The 16,153-nt window shown below is 39.0% G+C and overlaps 2 protein-coding genes across 3 annotated transcripts in view; one reads left to right on the plus strand and one right to left on the minus strand.

Annotated features, from left to right (window-relative positions):
• The window catches only part of LOC124796043 (zinc finger CCHC-type and RNA-binding motif-containing protein 1-like), a 94,088-nt gene extending 86,229 nt beyond the window's left edge, over positions 1–7,859 (minus strand). The window contains exon 1 of one of the 2 annotated variants that reach the window (XM_047260132.1): positions 7,468–7,859. In XM_047260132.1, coding sequence (XP_047116088.1) covers positions 7,468–7,580 — 113 coding nt within the window. In that variant the 5' untranslated portion in view covers positions 7,581–7,859. Of the gene's footprint in view, positions 1–6,847; positions 6,961–7,467 lie in introns of those variants that run through there. The other variant, XM_047260139.1, reaches the window with a different exon arrangement.
• LOC124741781 (succinate--CoA ligase [ADP/GDP-forming] subunit alpha, mitochondrial) overlaps positions 7,759–16,153 on the plus strand; it is a 74,777-nt gene continuing 66,382 nt past the window's right edge. Inside the window, exons 1-2 of the mRNA XM_047248733.1 lie at positions 7,759–8,001; positions 13,151–13,371. Coding sequence (XP_047104689.1) covers positions 7,965–8,001; positions 13,151–13,371 — 258 coding nt within the window. The 5' untranslated portion in view covers positions 7,759–7,964. The remainder of the gene's footprint in view (positions 8,002–13,150; positions 13,372–16,153) is intronic.

Below are 16,153 nucleotides of genomic sequence, written 5' to 3' on the forward strand. Positions count from 1 at the left end.
ATTCCTGCCACCCACTAGCAGATTCTCTTAGTTACACAGGTGGGAATTATCCTTGCAAGACACTCTTAGATCAAATAATACTCCGAGCCCCCATCTCCACTAACCTTTGTCTCACTCCCAAATCCTCTCCTGCTCCATGATCCTAATGTCAGTTATGCAGCACTCACACACTCCTCTCCACAGCCTATCTTTTTTATGTTTTTTTACCAATCAGGTCCTCCACATCATTGTGCCCTGAACAGAACTCCACATGCGTGCTTATCTCATGCACCTGTTGCCCCTTCCTCCTGGCTGTCAGCCACCCTTGTCTAAACCTCACGTTCCCCATTTCTTTTCTCCCATTGCCCACTCCACATGACAGAACTACTCAGCCCATTGCTGTATCAAACCAAAAACTCATGAATTGGAGGGGAAAATTTTAACAAGTAATCAGAAATGTTCTGTCAGAATACCCGCAGAAAATCTGATATGAATGCACCTCTTGTTGTTGTTGTGGTCTTCAGTCCTGAGACTGGTTTGATGCAGCTCTCCATGCTACTCTATCCTGTGCAAGCTTCTTCATCTCCCAATACGTACTGCAGTCTACATCCTTCTGAATCTGCTTAGTGTATTCATCTCTTCGTCTCCCTCTACGATTTTTGCCCTCCACACTGCCCTCCTGTACTAAATTGGTGATCCCTTGATGCCTCAGAAAATGTCCTACCAACCGATCCCTTCTTCTTGTCAAGTTATGCCACAAACTGCTCTTCTCTCCAATCCTATTCAATACTTCCTCATTAGTTACGTAATCTACCCATATAATCTTCAGCATTCTTCTGTAGCAACACATTTCAGAGGCTTCTATTCTCTTCTTGTCCAAACTATTTATTGTCCATGTTTCACTTCCGTACATGGCTACACTCCATTCAAATACTTTCAGAAACGACTTCCTGACATTTAAATCTATACTCGATGTTGACAAATTTCTCTTCTTCAGAAACGCTTTCCTTGCCATTGCCAGTCTACATATTATATCCTCTCTACTTCGACTATCATCAGTTATTTTGCTCCCCAAATAGCAAAACTCCTTTACTACTTTAAGTGTCTCATTTCCTAATCTAATTCCCTCAGCATCACCCGACTTAATTCGACTACATTCCATTATCCTCGTTCTGCTTTTGTTGATGTTCATCTTATATCCTTTCAAGACACTGTCCATTCCGTTCAACTGCTCTTCTAAGTCCTTTGCTGTCTCTGACAGAACTACGTCATCAGCAAACCTTTAAGTTTTTATTTCTTCTCCATGGATTTTAATACCTACTCCGAATTTTTCTTTTGTTTCCTTTACTGCTTGCTCAATATACCGATTAAATAACATTGAGGAGAGGCTACAACCCTGTTTCACTCCCTTCCCAACCACTGCTTCCCTCTCATGGCCCTCGACTCTTGTAACTGCCATCTGGTTTCTGTACAAATTGTAAATAGCCTTTCGCTCCCTGTATTTTACCCCTGCCACCATCAGAATTTGAAAGAGATTATTCCCGTCAACATTGTCAAAAGCTTTCTCCAAGTCTACAAATGCTAGAAACGTAGGTTTGCCTTTTCTTAATCCAGCTTCTAAGATAAGTCGTAGGGTCAGTATTGCCTCACATTTTCCCATATTTCTACGGAATCCAAACTAAGCTTCCCCGAGGTCGGCTTCTACCAGTTTTTCCATTCGTCTGTACAGATTTCGCGTTAGTATTTTGCATCCGTGACTTATTAAACTGACAGTTCGGTAATTTTCACATCTGTCAATGCCTGCTTTCTTTGGGATTGGAATTATTATATTCTTCTTGAAGTCTGAGGGTATTTCGCCTGTCTCATACATTTTGCTCAGCAGATGGTAGAGTTTTGTCAGGACTGGCTCTTCCAAGGCTGTCAGTAGCTCTAATGGAATGTTGTCTATTCCCGGGGCCTTGTTTCGACTTAGGTCTTTCAGTGCTCTATCAAATTCTTCACGCAGTATCATATCTTCCATTTCATCTTCATCTACATCCTCTTCCATTTCCATAATACTGTCCTCAAGAACATCGCCCCTGTATAGTCCCTCTATATACTCCTTCCACCTTTCTGCTTTCTCTTCTTTGCTTAGAACTGGGTTTCCATCTGAGGTCTTGATATTCATACAAGTGGTTCTCTTTTCTCCAAAGGTCTCTTTAATTTTCCTGTAGGCAGTATCTATCTCACCCCTAGTGAAGTAAGCCTCTACATCCTTACATTTGTCCTCTAGCCATGCCTGCTTAGCCATTTAGCACTTCCTGTCGATCTCATTTTTGAGATGTTTGTATTCCTTTTTGCCTGCTTCATTTACTGCATTTTTATATTTTCTCCTTTCATCAATTAAATTCAGTATTTCTTCTGTCACCCAAGGGTTTCTACTAGCCCTCGTCTTTTTACCTACTTGATCCTCTGCTGCCTTCACCACTTCATCCCTCAAAGCTTTCCATTCTTCTTCTACTATATTTCTTTCCCCCATTCTTGTCAATTGTTCCTTTATGCTCTTCCTGAAACACTCTACAACCTCTGGTTCTTTCAGTTTATCCAGATCCCATCTCCTCAAATTCCCACCTTTTTGCAGTTTCTTCAGTTTTGATCTACAGTTCATAACCAATAGATTGTGGTCAGAGTCCACATCTGCCCCTGGAAATGTCTTACAATTTAAAACCTGGTTCCTAAATCTGTCTTACCATTATATAATCTATCTGATATCTTCTAGTATCTCCAGGGTTCTTCCATGTATACAACCTTCTTTCATGATTCTTGAACCAAGTGTTAGCTATGATTAAGTTATGCTCTGTGCAAAATTCTACCAGGCGGCTTCCTCTTTCATTTCTTAGCCCCCATCCATATTCACCTAGTATGTTTCCTTCTCTCCCTTTTCCTACTCTCGAATTCCAATCACCCATGACTATTAAATTTTCGTCTCCCTTCACTACCTGAATAATAACTTTTATCTCATTATACATTTCATCAATTTCCTCATCATCTGCAGAGCTAGTTGGCATATAGACTTGTACTACTGTTGTAGGTGTGGGCTTCGTGTCTATCTTGGCCACAATAATGCGTTCACTATGTTGTTTGTAGTAGCTTACCCGAACTATTTTTTTATTCATTATTAAACCTAATCCTGCATTACCCCTATTTGATTTTGTATTTATAACCCTGTATTCACCTGACCAAAAATCTTGTTCCTCGTGCCACCGAACTTCACTAATTCCCACTATATCTAACTTTAACCTATCCATTTCCCTTTTTAAATCTTCTAATCTACCTGCCCGATTAAGGGATCTGACATTCCACGCTCCGATCTGTAGAACGCCAGTTTTATTTCTCCTGATAACGACATCCTCCTGAGTAGTCCCCGCCCGGAGATCCGAATGGGGGACTATTTTACCTCCAGAATATTTTACCCAAGAGGACGCCATCATCATTTATCCATACAGTAGAGCTGCATGCCCTCGGGAAAAATTACGGGTGTAGTTTCCCCTTGGTTTCAGCCGTTTGCAGTATCAGCACAGCAAGGCCGTTTTGGTTAATGTTACAAGGCCAGATCAGTCAATCATCCAGACTGTTGCCCCTGCAACTACTGAAAAGGCTGCTGCCCCTCTTCAGGAACCATACGTTTGTCTGGCCTCTCAACAGATACCCCTCCGTTGTGGTTGCACCTACGGTACGGCTATCTGTGTCGCTGAGGCACACAAGCTTCCCCACTAACGGCAAGGTCATGCACCTCTTACCAGTAACTATAATGGTTGCTAATAATAAAGCTCCGTTGAAATTCTAGCAATGCTATAAATTATAATATCTGATTTTCACCCTCTCTGCAAATTAATGACTGGGAAGTGAATTTAGCTCCTGGCGACATGTAACATTTATTATATTCAGTTGTGCGTAGAGCACGTTTATTTTTAACTTGCAAGGATTTACGATTTTCATCGATATATATATATATTGTGCATGCTACATCACAATGTATAAATGAGAGTACTTTTGGTACCCTTCACTTGATAGCTTTACATTATTATACTCAGCATTATGTGTATGTGTGTGTTTGAGGGGAGGGGACTGGGAGGGATACCAAATAACTGAACCTACGTACAGGCACAAATAAAATCAAGTTTCATATTGGAGGCCACTCTACGTAACTGTAATGAGAAGGCTGGCATTTCATTTATGAGTTGTCCGCCAATATGTCACTCTCTTAAAATTGTTATGAATGATGTGGGGTGAAGTGGGGTAAGTGTAACCACGTTTTGGCATAGTTCAACTTTGACACCAAATTGCCAACTTGTTATTGAAGATATGATTTAGAAATTTTTCATGCTTAAAGTTTAACTTATTGACTTTCAAACAATCTACATTTTGTTTTTGAAAAAAGAAATTATATGGTCAATTAATTGTTTTCAAAATTTTGTGCTGCGAGGTTACACTTGCCCCATGGTTCGGGGCAAGTGTAACCCCGCATTGTTGTACCCATACAGAGCATTGTAAAAGAGACTTGGGGTAAGTGACCTGATTACCCAATTTTTACTGAACTTGATGATTTTTAAATTATTAAAATATCTCAAATTTTACTCAAGATATGAACTTTTTAGCACACACCTCTTTGTATATTATGAAATACACAGAAAATGTTAGCTAAACTAAAAAATAAGTGTTAGCCTAAACCATAAAACACTGAAACAGAATGCTTCATAGATGATTTATTTTTGTTTTAGGCCAGTAATTTATTAGTTTAAATTCTACAAAAGTAATATTTTTTCTTTAGTAGGCAATTTAACAAAAATAATAAAATATTTAGTATCAAGGGAAATGAAAAATTCACTTTATAAGTCCACTGTCTATTATTTTTCATGGTAATTGAACTCAAGTTGTTGGCAATTTGTGTTTAATGCTAAACTGCCCTAATTCAACTTATTATATTCACACTTATGCCGTAACTGTTATTTAGTCACTGAATCTTGTATGAATAAAATGTAACACCAAATGTCAGGTCTCCCCTGCGACTCAAAGTAGGCTCAGGCATCACTGGAATGACGTCAGAGGATGGAACTTCCGTCTCATCTCTTCTATCAGGCCAGTAGAATGTGGTGCCTTGCTTTGTCTTATTTTTGCATCTGAGGAAAATCACTTCTGGATCTCCTAAATCACTAATTTTGGTAACATGGCCAATAAAATGAACCTTCTTACATTTTGTTGCAAAAGCTACCAGAACATAGTTTCCAACTGTAATTTTATCTTTGGCTTCAAAAAAGCTTGCCTCTTTTTCTTCTTCACAGTTTATAATTTCTTTCCTGAGATCATCCAGTGTTGTTATGGTATCATTTTCTTCATCACCACTTATTAAAGATAGGCCTCCTTCAGTTTCACTTTCTTCACTTGTTGATTCAACTTCCAGTCTTTTTTTTTTTTTCTTGTTACCCACATGAGCAATCAGGGATTTTTTTCCACAACATTCCCAAATGCCATTTCGGATAAAGTAACAGCACTTTGTTTGGAAGATTTACTTTTCATTACCAAGCCCTTTTTTATGTCGATAATGCTCTTTCGTTTTGCTTTCTCCTTATTATTCTTGTTTCCTTTGAAATCTCTTTCTTTATAGATGGCATCTTGAAAAGTGATAACTTCAGCTCCTGGTGCAATTCTTTCCTTCTTTGTTTTACCAGTGGGACTACACTATCGGACTGTGTCATATTTTATAAAAGGAAATGTGGTTTAAAAATATAGTAGACTTAAATAAAAACTAAAATATATCTCACACAAACTCCATATGTACAGGAAGGCCAGTTTAGTTGATCTAGTGTGATAGCAAAAACAAGGTTACGGCTTAAATAAATAAATCTTTTCCGGTAAGTTTGTTTGGGGCAAGTGTAACCCCCCCTGGTTACACTTGCCCCAGCCTGTTGGTTACACTTGCCCCACAGAGGAAAAAGTTGGGGTAAGTGTAACCATGCCTGGCATATCAAGAGCTGTATAAGTAGAGTAAAATGAATCTCGTATTTGAAATTGTCATGCAAAAGTTAGTTTGTAACCAAAAAATTGTGCAGTTATCTTTAAAACTGCAAGAATGACAGACTACCAAATTCTGAGCATGTCACTCGCTCGCAGAGTGAAAATGTAGACGTCAATTCAAGTCCAAAAATTAATTACCAATTTATGTCAGATTTGACAACTTATGGTTAAATATAACAAAGAAAGGAGTAAATTAATATGTGTGATAGGTCAGAGGTAAAAATACAGCTTCTTTAAGGCACCATAAGCCATGGTTACACTAACCACATGGTTACACTTACCCCACTTCACCCTAGCTATTCGTAGGGATATCCCCTTTTGTAAGAATTGACACAACAATCACGATACGTAGATCACTGCTTGTCTTCAAACATAAGAAACTAACATTTGTATGCGTCTTTTCAGCATAATACCATTGCAATAAACATTTCTAACTTAAATATCTGAGTGCATGTTCTTACTGGCACATAATACAGTAATCGAACAACTCTTTTAGTTTCTTAAAAGAAGGATCTTTGGGAATCACTACCTCTATACAATGGAGATAGACCAAAAAATAAGGAAGATTAGTATAAAACCACCCATCGTTATAGAAAGAAGCCATTAGAGATGGAGCAGAAGTTCTGACTATGAAATCGGCTATGCTCTTTCAAAGGCACCAACCCCACATTTGCCTGGAGCAATTTGGCCTGTAAAACAGTTTTTACACAACCTTCAAGTTCTGCTTGTCTGCCTGAAGAACCCCTGCAGAACTAATTGAAGGAACTGAACAAGAATTTGAAGGAAAGATGTACTATGTGGCTAGTTTACTTACACCTGATGAATGCTGAAATAAGACTTATTCCTCCACAATTCTGAAACCATCACATAAAATTTGGGTGTTGTATAAGAAAAATTAATTTTCCAGGAACGCTGATGTCGCCTTCTCCTTACCGGAAACTGGAGGCAAAGCTAGTTCCTAAATCTGGTTGAACAAACAGCTTATTCAAGTGAGAAAGGCGTAAGCCTATTATAAATTCTATCTCACAGCGAGTAAAGTATTGTACGAACGTAACTCCAGGGTGTAATGTTCGAGGGTTGCGGAAGGCAGACATTTTTATGAAAGCATAAATTCGACTAAAAATACTGTCATCCAACAGTGCTACTACGTTGTCACCCTTTTCCAACAAAAGTGATCACCAACTTCCGTTGTTCACTAACTCGTACTTCAGTTTTGACGTCTCATGATCAAATATTTTGAAAAAACTCTTAATTGGGCAAACAGGTAACCACCGTAAAAGATAACATAAGAGCAATTACATGTAGTGTTCGCAAACGCCTATTTCGACGTAAGCTATGGTATTTCAACAATTACAAATATAACTTGGACAACATGCAGCACATTTAATCGAAAAATAGCAATCGTGTAATTATAGTCTCAGACGCCATACTTACTTCACTACTTTTCCATATTTTTCAAATATTTTATGCAAATCATTGTTTGTCAACGAAAACGGCAAATTTGATATGTAAACAGTGCTTTTACTTGGCGCCAGTCCGCCACTCATTTTGTCAAAGATTTTTGCTACCCACAAGCGATGGGAATCGGGGAAAGTGATCACCTATTAAACCATATTCTGAGAGAGCATAGATCAAACAACCTCCGATATATCTGGTAAAATTCATGTACCAGTTGTTACAGCATTCCACAGGCACATGTTTTGTACGGCAATTCAGAGCTACGAAAGTCATTGACATTTGGATGAAGTCCAATAGGACGAACAAGATCAGATTAGATTACTTATTTATATTATTTGCACACGGTCAATAGCTACATATTAGTTACGCCAAACACGATCTGTTTATATTTGTTATAAAAAAGCTTAAAGAAGGTCCAAAGATTTAATTTAAGAAAGAAAATAAGTATTAGTACCTTCACTTGCAGATTGGAAATGGCTGCCGCGGTGAGAGGGTTTCTCCGCACAGGAGGTAAAATGCAAAGGATTTTGCAGTTTCAGTCTCGCTTTAATTAATTATGTTGTTAAATTATAACTTAATTAAGTATGAGTAATATTCGTGGTATTACTGTTGTAATTTAATTGCTCCAAAAAAATTTTTAGCGTGAAGGGCAAGGCGAAGGTGGCGGTTGTATTATTGAAGAAATTGATTTAGATTTGTCTGACAAGCATTTAAATAACACAGGAATTTGGTAAAGCAGTCTACACATTTAGAAGGAAGGCTGGGGGCGTGGCGGCTCATGTCCTGTATGTTAAATGGGCTTTCAAAGGGCATACAAGTCTATACCCTGTAAGTGTTTTATTGTGCGATATTGAACAAGTTACGTGAATAGATAGAACAAGGGAAATGACGGAAGATATATAAATAACTTATTTTCATTGATGAAGATGAACGATGAATTTGAGTGCTCCTTAGCATATTTATAGATTTTATTGTGCAAGGACTAATTCATTTGCTCCATAAGGAAGATAGAAATCTATGAAAGTGTGTGGAAGGCATGCAAAAACTAACAGCGATAGTGAAACACTGTATCAGATGCAGATATTTGCTCTTTTCTCAGGGTATACATCTGTAATACGAAGCTTCTGTTTACATAGAATGACAGTGGTAAGTAATGTAGCTGGAAAATCAGCAACTGTTTACAAAAGAAGTTTCATTCTGTGTGGTTCACAGTTGAATAGAATTATGGCAACAGCAATATAGTGTTTTTGTTCATATTACCAGCTTCTTGCCGGCTGCGATGGTCTAGCGGTTCTAGGCGCTTCAGTCCGGAACCGCGCGACTGCTAGGGCATGGATGTGTGTGATGTCCTTAGGTTAGTTAGGTTTAAGTAGTTATAAGTTCTAGGAGACTGATGACCACAGATGTTAAGTCCCATAGTGCTCAGAGCCATTTGAACCAACTTCTTAATGTGAAACCTACAAAAAAAATCAAAGAACTCCAAGATATGAACAGTCATTCCTTTCCCTTCTTGTTCAAATCCTTATTGATGTGACAAAAGATCAGAACTTTTTCCCCCTGTTCTTACTGCTTTATATGGCACTTGTGATGAACAAACAACTGGACAGTGTGTTTATCACTGTGTGTGAATGGTACACCAATTCATCCAAGAACCATCTCACCAAGATGTAGGAAATGTCATGGTAATCCAGTGCAAATCAGTATCTCAAAATATAAAACACACAGAATACTAACATGCCGTGTGTAAATCACTATATCATGTTAAATAGAGTAAAGTATTACAGGAAACTATGCAAAATGGTGCAGATCGTATGTCTGACATGAAGCAGGGTGCCATCAGGAAAGACATATGTATTAGTTACTTGTGACAGCGATCGTGTGAGACCCAACTCGCCTTATTTGTTCATGAGACCCAGAAAATATTAGATACAGGCTCCCAGGTAGATGCTATTTTTCTTGACTTCCGGAAGGCGTTCGATACAGTTCCGCACTGTCGCCTGATAAACAAAGTAAGAGCCTACGGAATTATCAGACCAGCTGTGTGGCTGGATTGAAGAGTTTTTAGCAAACAGAACACAGCATGTTGTTATCAATGGAGAGACGTCTACAGACGTTAAAGTAACCTCTGGCGTGCCACAGGGGAGTGTTATGGGACCATTGCTTTTCACAATATATATAAATGACTTAGTACATAGTGTCGGAAGTTCCACGCGGCTTTTCGCGGATTATGCTGTAGTATACAGAGAAGTTGCAGCATTAGAAAATTGTAGCGAAATGCAGGAAGATCTGCAGCGGATAGGCACTTGGTGCAGGGAGTGGCAACTGACCCTTAACATAGACAAATGTAATGTATTGCGAATACATAGAAAGAAGGATCCTTTATTATATGATAGCGGAACAAACACTGGTAGCAGTTACTTCTGTAAAATATGTGGGAGTATGCGTGCGGAACGATTTGAAGTGGAATGATCATATAAAATTAATTGTTGGTAAGGCGGGTACCAGGTTGAGATTCATTGGGAGAGTCCTTAGAAAATGTAGTCCATCAACAAAGGAGGTGGCTTACAAAACACTCGTTCGACCTATACTTGAGTATTGCTCATCATTGTGGGATCCGTACCAGATCGGTCTGACAGAGGAGATAGAGAAGATCCAAAGAAGAGCGGCGCGTTTCGTCACAGGGTTATTTGGTAACCGTGATAGCGTTACGGAGATGTTTAATAAACTCAAGTGGCAGACTCTGCAAGAGAGGCGCTCTGCATCGCGGTGTAGCTTGCTTGCCAGGTTTCGAGAGGGTGCGTTTCTGGATGAGGTATCGAATATATTGCTTCCCCCTACTTATACCTCCCGAGGAGATCACGAATGTAAAATTAGAGAGATTAGAGCGCGCACGGAGGCTTTCAGACAGTCGTTCTTCCCGCGAACCATACGCGACTGGAACAGGAAAGGGAGGTAATGACAGTGGCACGTAAAGTGCCCTCTGCCACACACCGTTGGGTGGCTTGCGGAGTATCAATGTAGATGTAGATGTAGATGTAGACATCCCACAAGGTCCCATGTTAGGGCCTTTTTTCTTGTGTACATCAATGATTGCTCATCTGTGATAGTATCAGATGCCAAGTTTATTTTCTTTGCCGATGATGCAAACATTGCAGTAAATAGTACATAAAATGTAGTCTTAGAACGTTTGTTTGATCAAATTTTCATGGACATTAGTAAATGGTTCCTAACCAATTGTTTGTCACTAAACTTTTGAAAAACACACTACTTGCAGTTCAGAACTTGTAAGACGTTTCCCACTACTTTATGCCTAAAATATGATAACAAACAATCAGAAGAAGTGAACAGTGTTAAATTCTTGGGGATTGGAGCTTAATAATAAATTAAACTGGGAGGAGCACACCAAACAAATGCTGAAGTGCCTAAACAAATCTCTATTTGCAATGTGAATGGTGTCTGATACGGGATATAAAAATGAAAGAAACTGCCATGTTATGTGTACTCCATTCCATAATTTCATATGAGATGCCTTTTTGAAGTAATCTGTCAAGCCAGGTTTAAGTTTTGCATATCCAAAAACATGTAATAAGAATTAGTTGTAGTGTAAACTCAAGAACACTCTGTTTAGTGAACTATTGGTGTTATCCACTGCTTCCCAATATATTCTTCCTCTATGAAATTTGTCATTAAAATATGTATCTTTTTCAAACCAACAATTCAGTTTATGGAACCAGTACTTAAAAGACAGAAAGAATAATAATATTCAGACATTGAAAGTCACTTACTTTGTCTCAGAAAGTTGCCCATTATTCAGAAACACACATTTCAGTAGCCATAGACAGTTTAACTCTCAATAAAGACCAGTTCAAGAGGAGACTAAGGGATGTAATGGTGGCCAACACTTTCAATTCCATAAATGAATTTCTTAGTGGGCCAAGAGAGAGAGAGAGAGAGAGAGAGAGAGAGAGAGAGAGTGTGTGTGTGTGTGTGTAAAATCAGACTTTCGTAATTCAGTGCAGTAATGCGCTCATTGTAAATAAATGTAAAATTTTTCTTTTTAGTGTTTATTACCTCAAAAACTGAAGACATGTTTTATCCTCCAAAGGGAGAGAGGTTGGAGACGAAATAGACAGTACTGTCAGATCGGATCTGACCTGCTCCCTTTTCCATGAGGTTTGTGTGGATATAGATACACAATGAATATTATTATTGAATAATAACATTTACTGATTGTATGATATGACAAGACTCCCGTTTGTAGACATAATGTGTAACCGTTAGCATTTAATGGTCATCAAATCCAAATCAAAGCACCTACACAAAATGAAACACAAGTCCTATCTTTTTTGACAAAACAAAAATTTTTTTTTCCCTCATAACACATTGGCAGTTGTCGCGTGAAGGGCTCTGGAAGTACGTGGATTGGGCATTCTTTTTTCTATCACCAATTTGGTCAAACTCAATGCAAGATTTTTTAGGAACATGGACCATGCACGTACTGGGAGTGAATCTTGGTGTTTATTACATTGTAATAAAATGAAACTGTTCATAGCTGCAATATCTAACATTTCACAGAAGTATCTCATGGCCACCTTTGAGTTTTCCATTTGGTAATATTGTGTTTGCAGAGTTTGTCCAACACGGTCACTCCACCTTTTGTTAGCTTATAGAATTCAACAACTTCTTGCTTGCTTGATTCATAACTTATTGTTCCACTTTGGTGCATTATTGACATTAGGATATTTTTTAAAGTTCTTTTTAGGGGTGAAGGAAATCATCATTTCGTTGTCTTGATCGATAAACTTTACAGTTCCAGCTGAGGCCATTGACAACTTGGATAACGGTATCTCACTGTTATTTTTACGTAATGTACCAACTAATGTTTCTCTCAGACAATTTCTCTGCCAACTCGTTTGAAGTGAATCAGTTGTCACATTTAGATTGCTCCCTGTTGCTGAGTCAGTAAGTCTGAGAACATAATGAGTTGGTATGGCTAAATCGTCATTCTTGTTTGTTTGCTCTTTGTTGATATATGGGATGTCTGAAATAAAATAGAATGTTCTGGTATCACACAATGAAACTGTCAGGTTTTGAGGTGAAACATTCTGGAGGGATACTGTGACAGGTTATAATACTGCAAACAATGACTTACAAAAGCATTTCTGAAACAGCAAATTTATTATTAGCATGTTTGTCACAAACAACAACATACAGCCATATCTCTGTTTCTCTTAGTAGTTCTGTATCCTGCCTACCTATGTAGATACCAGGAAATTATTGTGCACTCACATATTTGGTACATACGAGCTCAATCTCTTGTCATATTCATTATTGTCTTCCCCCCTCACTTCTTGTACATCCACCACATAACCCATCCCAGCTACCACCTATGCTTGCCGTACTTGGGCTGGGGAGAGAGAGAGAGAGAGAGAGAGAGAGAGAGAGAGAGAGAGAGAGAGAGAGAGAGAGAGGGAAGGGGAGGAGGGGTGGGGGTTGTAACTTGAAAACCTCGTAATAGTCATTTTCTGCATGCTTGTCTGCTGCTCAGCCTATCTTATTTAACAAGTAGTGCTCTTTGCTCATGCATGTAATTATAGTCTATCTTGAATTTTCCATCAGTTTGTTTTAGAATGTTATATATATTGTTTCATTGTCGTAGCTCCAAGGTTGAATTGTGTCAGAACAAACTACACATCAACAAGGCCCAACCTCAAATTGACTTCATCCACTAAAGTCATTTGCCAGGGATTTACTGGAAAACAAGGAACATTCCATAGCCAGCAAGCTATTGATTATGGGACAAACCTTGTTGGAGGTGTTTCCCCTGGTAAAGGTGGAAAAACCCATCTAAACCTGCCTGTTTTCAACTCAGTGCAAGAGGTATGTTATAAAATTATACTGTGTGTTCCATTTTTTTGTACCATTTTGTAGTGAGAGAGAGAAAAAAGAGAATGGTTTAGTTGCAATAATTTGGCTAGATAAAATACCAGATTTTATTTACATTTATACGTATCGTAACAAGTTTGTCACCATTTCCTTTGTACTCCATTTGTAGCCTACATCCATGACTCCTCCATCTGTGTGTGGCTCTGAATGACTTGTCTGTTTTTCATTTATGTGTGACATTATTTTGGACCTTATTATAGAAAAGAAACTAGAAATTGTGGCCTGTAGCTGTAAGCATTCAGAATTAACATTTATTCCTTAAAGCATTTGTTGCAGTATTAGGTCACTAGTTTCAAACCAAGTCTGGTTTTCTGAGGCTGCACTGATAGTGCCTGATCTTAATAATAAACATCAAAGTGGCAACACATGCTTTATAAATGTTAGCAGAATGCATGCCATAATCCAAACATACCTTTTACCAAGTCAAAATCGAACTACATATCAGCAGGAGTCAAGGCAGCATCAGTTGGCCAGGTTTGAAAATGAACCCGTAAGGTTCGAAACTAGTCGCCTAATATAAATACTGCAACTGGTGACAGAATAGTTAATAAATACTTTAAGGAATTTAAAGAAGTTGCTGGTTCTCTGTCAATAAAATGTGGGAACTGAAGGATTAACATTTATGTTTGAAAGGGGTAGTGTCTCACTTGTTCTTAGTGTCGCACTATTCTCTAGACGAGTATGTTTTTCATCTGTCATCTCCATTTCCAGTTCCTGTATGAAATATTGTACCATTCCAGCCCTTGGATATATTGGGTTACAAAACTTGTAAGTCAACATCGTTGCAATTAGTAAAATGTTACATTTTGAAACTCAGATTTCGCAGTTGTATTGAAATTGTTTCAAAAGGAAAATTTGATGTGGAAAATTGATAATATTCGCAAAAGAAGGAAGGAAGGAAGATTAGTGTTTAATGCCCTGTTAATGACAAAATCATTGGAGACAGAGGAAAAGCTCAGATGGGGAAAGCAAGGGAAGGAAATTCGCTGTATATTTTCAGAGGAAACACCTTGGCAGTCACCTAAAATGATTTTACTATGGAAAACCTAAATCTGGATAGCCAGATGAGTGTTTGAACTGGAGTCCACAGGAATACTGGTGCAGTGTCCTAACCATATAGCCCAGTAAAAAAAATTAGATTCATTCTTCAGAGAGGAAAGAGGAAATGGAAGGAAAATACTTCCTTGCTGAAGAAAGCTTTGATGTGCAGCATGCCACAGCTTTCTCTTGTGTACCAGTCTCTCCACCTCAATTTTGTGTTGGATATATTATATTCCCTTCAGTATTTTGTCCTCTACAATGCCTTCTAGTTACACAGAAGTTATTCCCTTTTGTCATAATGGATGTCTTGTCTGTTAGTGTTTTCTACATATTCCATTCTGTGCCAATACTTCAGCGAATCTCCTTATTTCTTATCTTATTGTATACTTTCAATACTTACCGTTCAGAAATGCTGTGATTTTTGTTCCTTTCTGGTTTCCCAACAGTCCATGAGTTCTGGCTCACATTGGGTTAGACGTCGAGAAAATTGATGCCCAGGTGGCTGTGATTAACAAGTTTATTGATGAAAACAGATCCTTCATTGGAGCTTAATTAACAGACACAAAAAAAGTCCTCAGTCAATTCTCTGCCTTGAATTGAGTGAGAGCTGGTAATTCCAGTTGAGTGTCAGCCATGGAAGGCAGAGTCACAATTATTAGATTCACAGTTACTGTCTCACATGGTGCACTAGTTGTCTCTGATTGAAGGAATGCTGTGACACACCACAATACCAAAGTTCTGGAGGTCTATTGTGGTTAAGGCTAGATCTCAGTATAGCATGACGAATACCAGTAGCTTAACGTAGTATTGGAGATGTAGGTCCAAGGTCAGTAAACTAGCTGACATTAGAGAACAGGCTGCTGGAGGTTCCAGGAGAGACTCTAATATATGGATTGCAGCAGCAGTCACTGTTAAGCCCAGAGACCTCGTTCATGGAGAGCTCCATGTGAACTGGTGTTCCATGGTTATGTGCTGGCATAAATATGTTTGTGGCACACGGATACAGTGGAAACTGCGTCTAAACACATGACATGTGGAGGTGAAATAGTGCTTTTGATAGCAGCGCAGTGGATGTCAATGAGTGTGCTGCTGCTGGTGAGCCTGACCCTTCGTATGACAGCTGCCAAAAATTCTGTGTACAACAAATGGCCCACTTGGTTGCTGTCCAGCGTATTTCCTAACACCTGAGGCAGGCACTTTTTCGTGATGCACTTGCTGATGCGTAAGCTGGCTGCAGAGGATGGCTATCCATGGTTTGGGAGTATGTGACTGGTTGATGTCTTTTGTAGGCACAGCATCCCTCCCCCCCTCCTCCCCCCCCCCCCCCCAGGTAAGAGATGCCAAAGCCATCTTCATGGAGAATGATGACCCAGCCTTCTTCCTCCTCCCCCCCCCCCCCCTTCCAAAAATGATGACTCTTCCATCAGGAGACAGAGGACAAGGAATTGTCGCAGTGTCTGCCTTGAGGAAGTGGCCCAAGGTGTCGGAGATGTTGACCAGTGGCCATGTCCATAGGCTGGGTCACTGGACACTTCTAGAGGCTGCTGTGGGTGGATCAGGGTGGCTAGGGGCAGCCAGGGAGCAAACTGTCTGGAGTGAATCTGAAAAGATAACAAAAGTAGTAATAGATGTACCACACCCAGAGAGCTGATAGTGTTTGTGAGTACTTTGGAAA

The sequence above is a fragment of the Schistocerca piceifrons genome, chromosome 1, assembly GCF_021461385.2.
Source record: "Schistocerca piceifrons isolate TAMUIC-IGC-003096 chromosome 1, iqSchPice1.1, whole genome shotgun sequence".
In the NCBI taxonomy this organism is placed as follows: Eukaryota; Metazoa; Arthropoda; class Insecta; order Orthoptera; family Acrididae; genus Schistocerca; species Schistocerca piceifrons.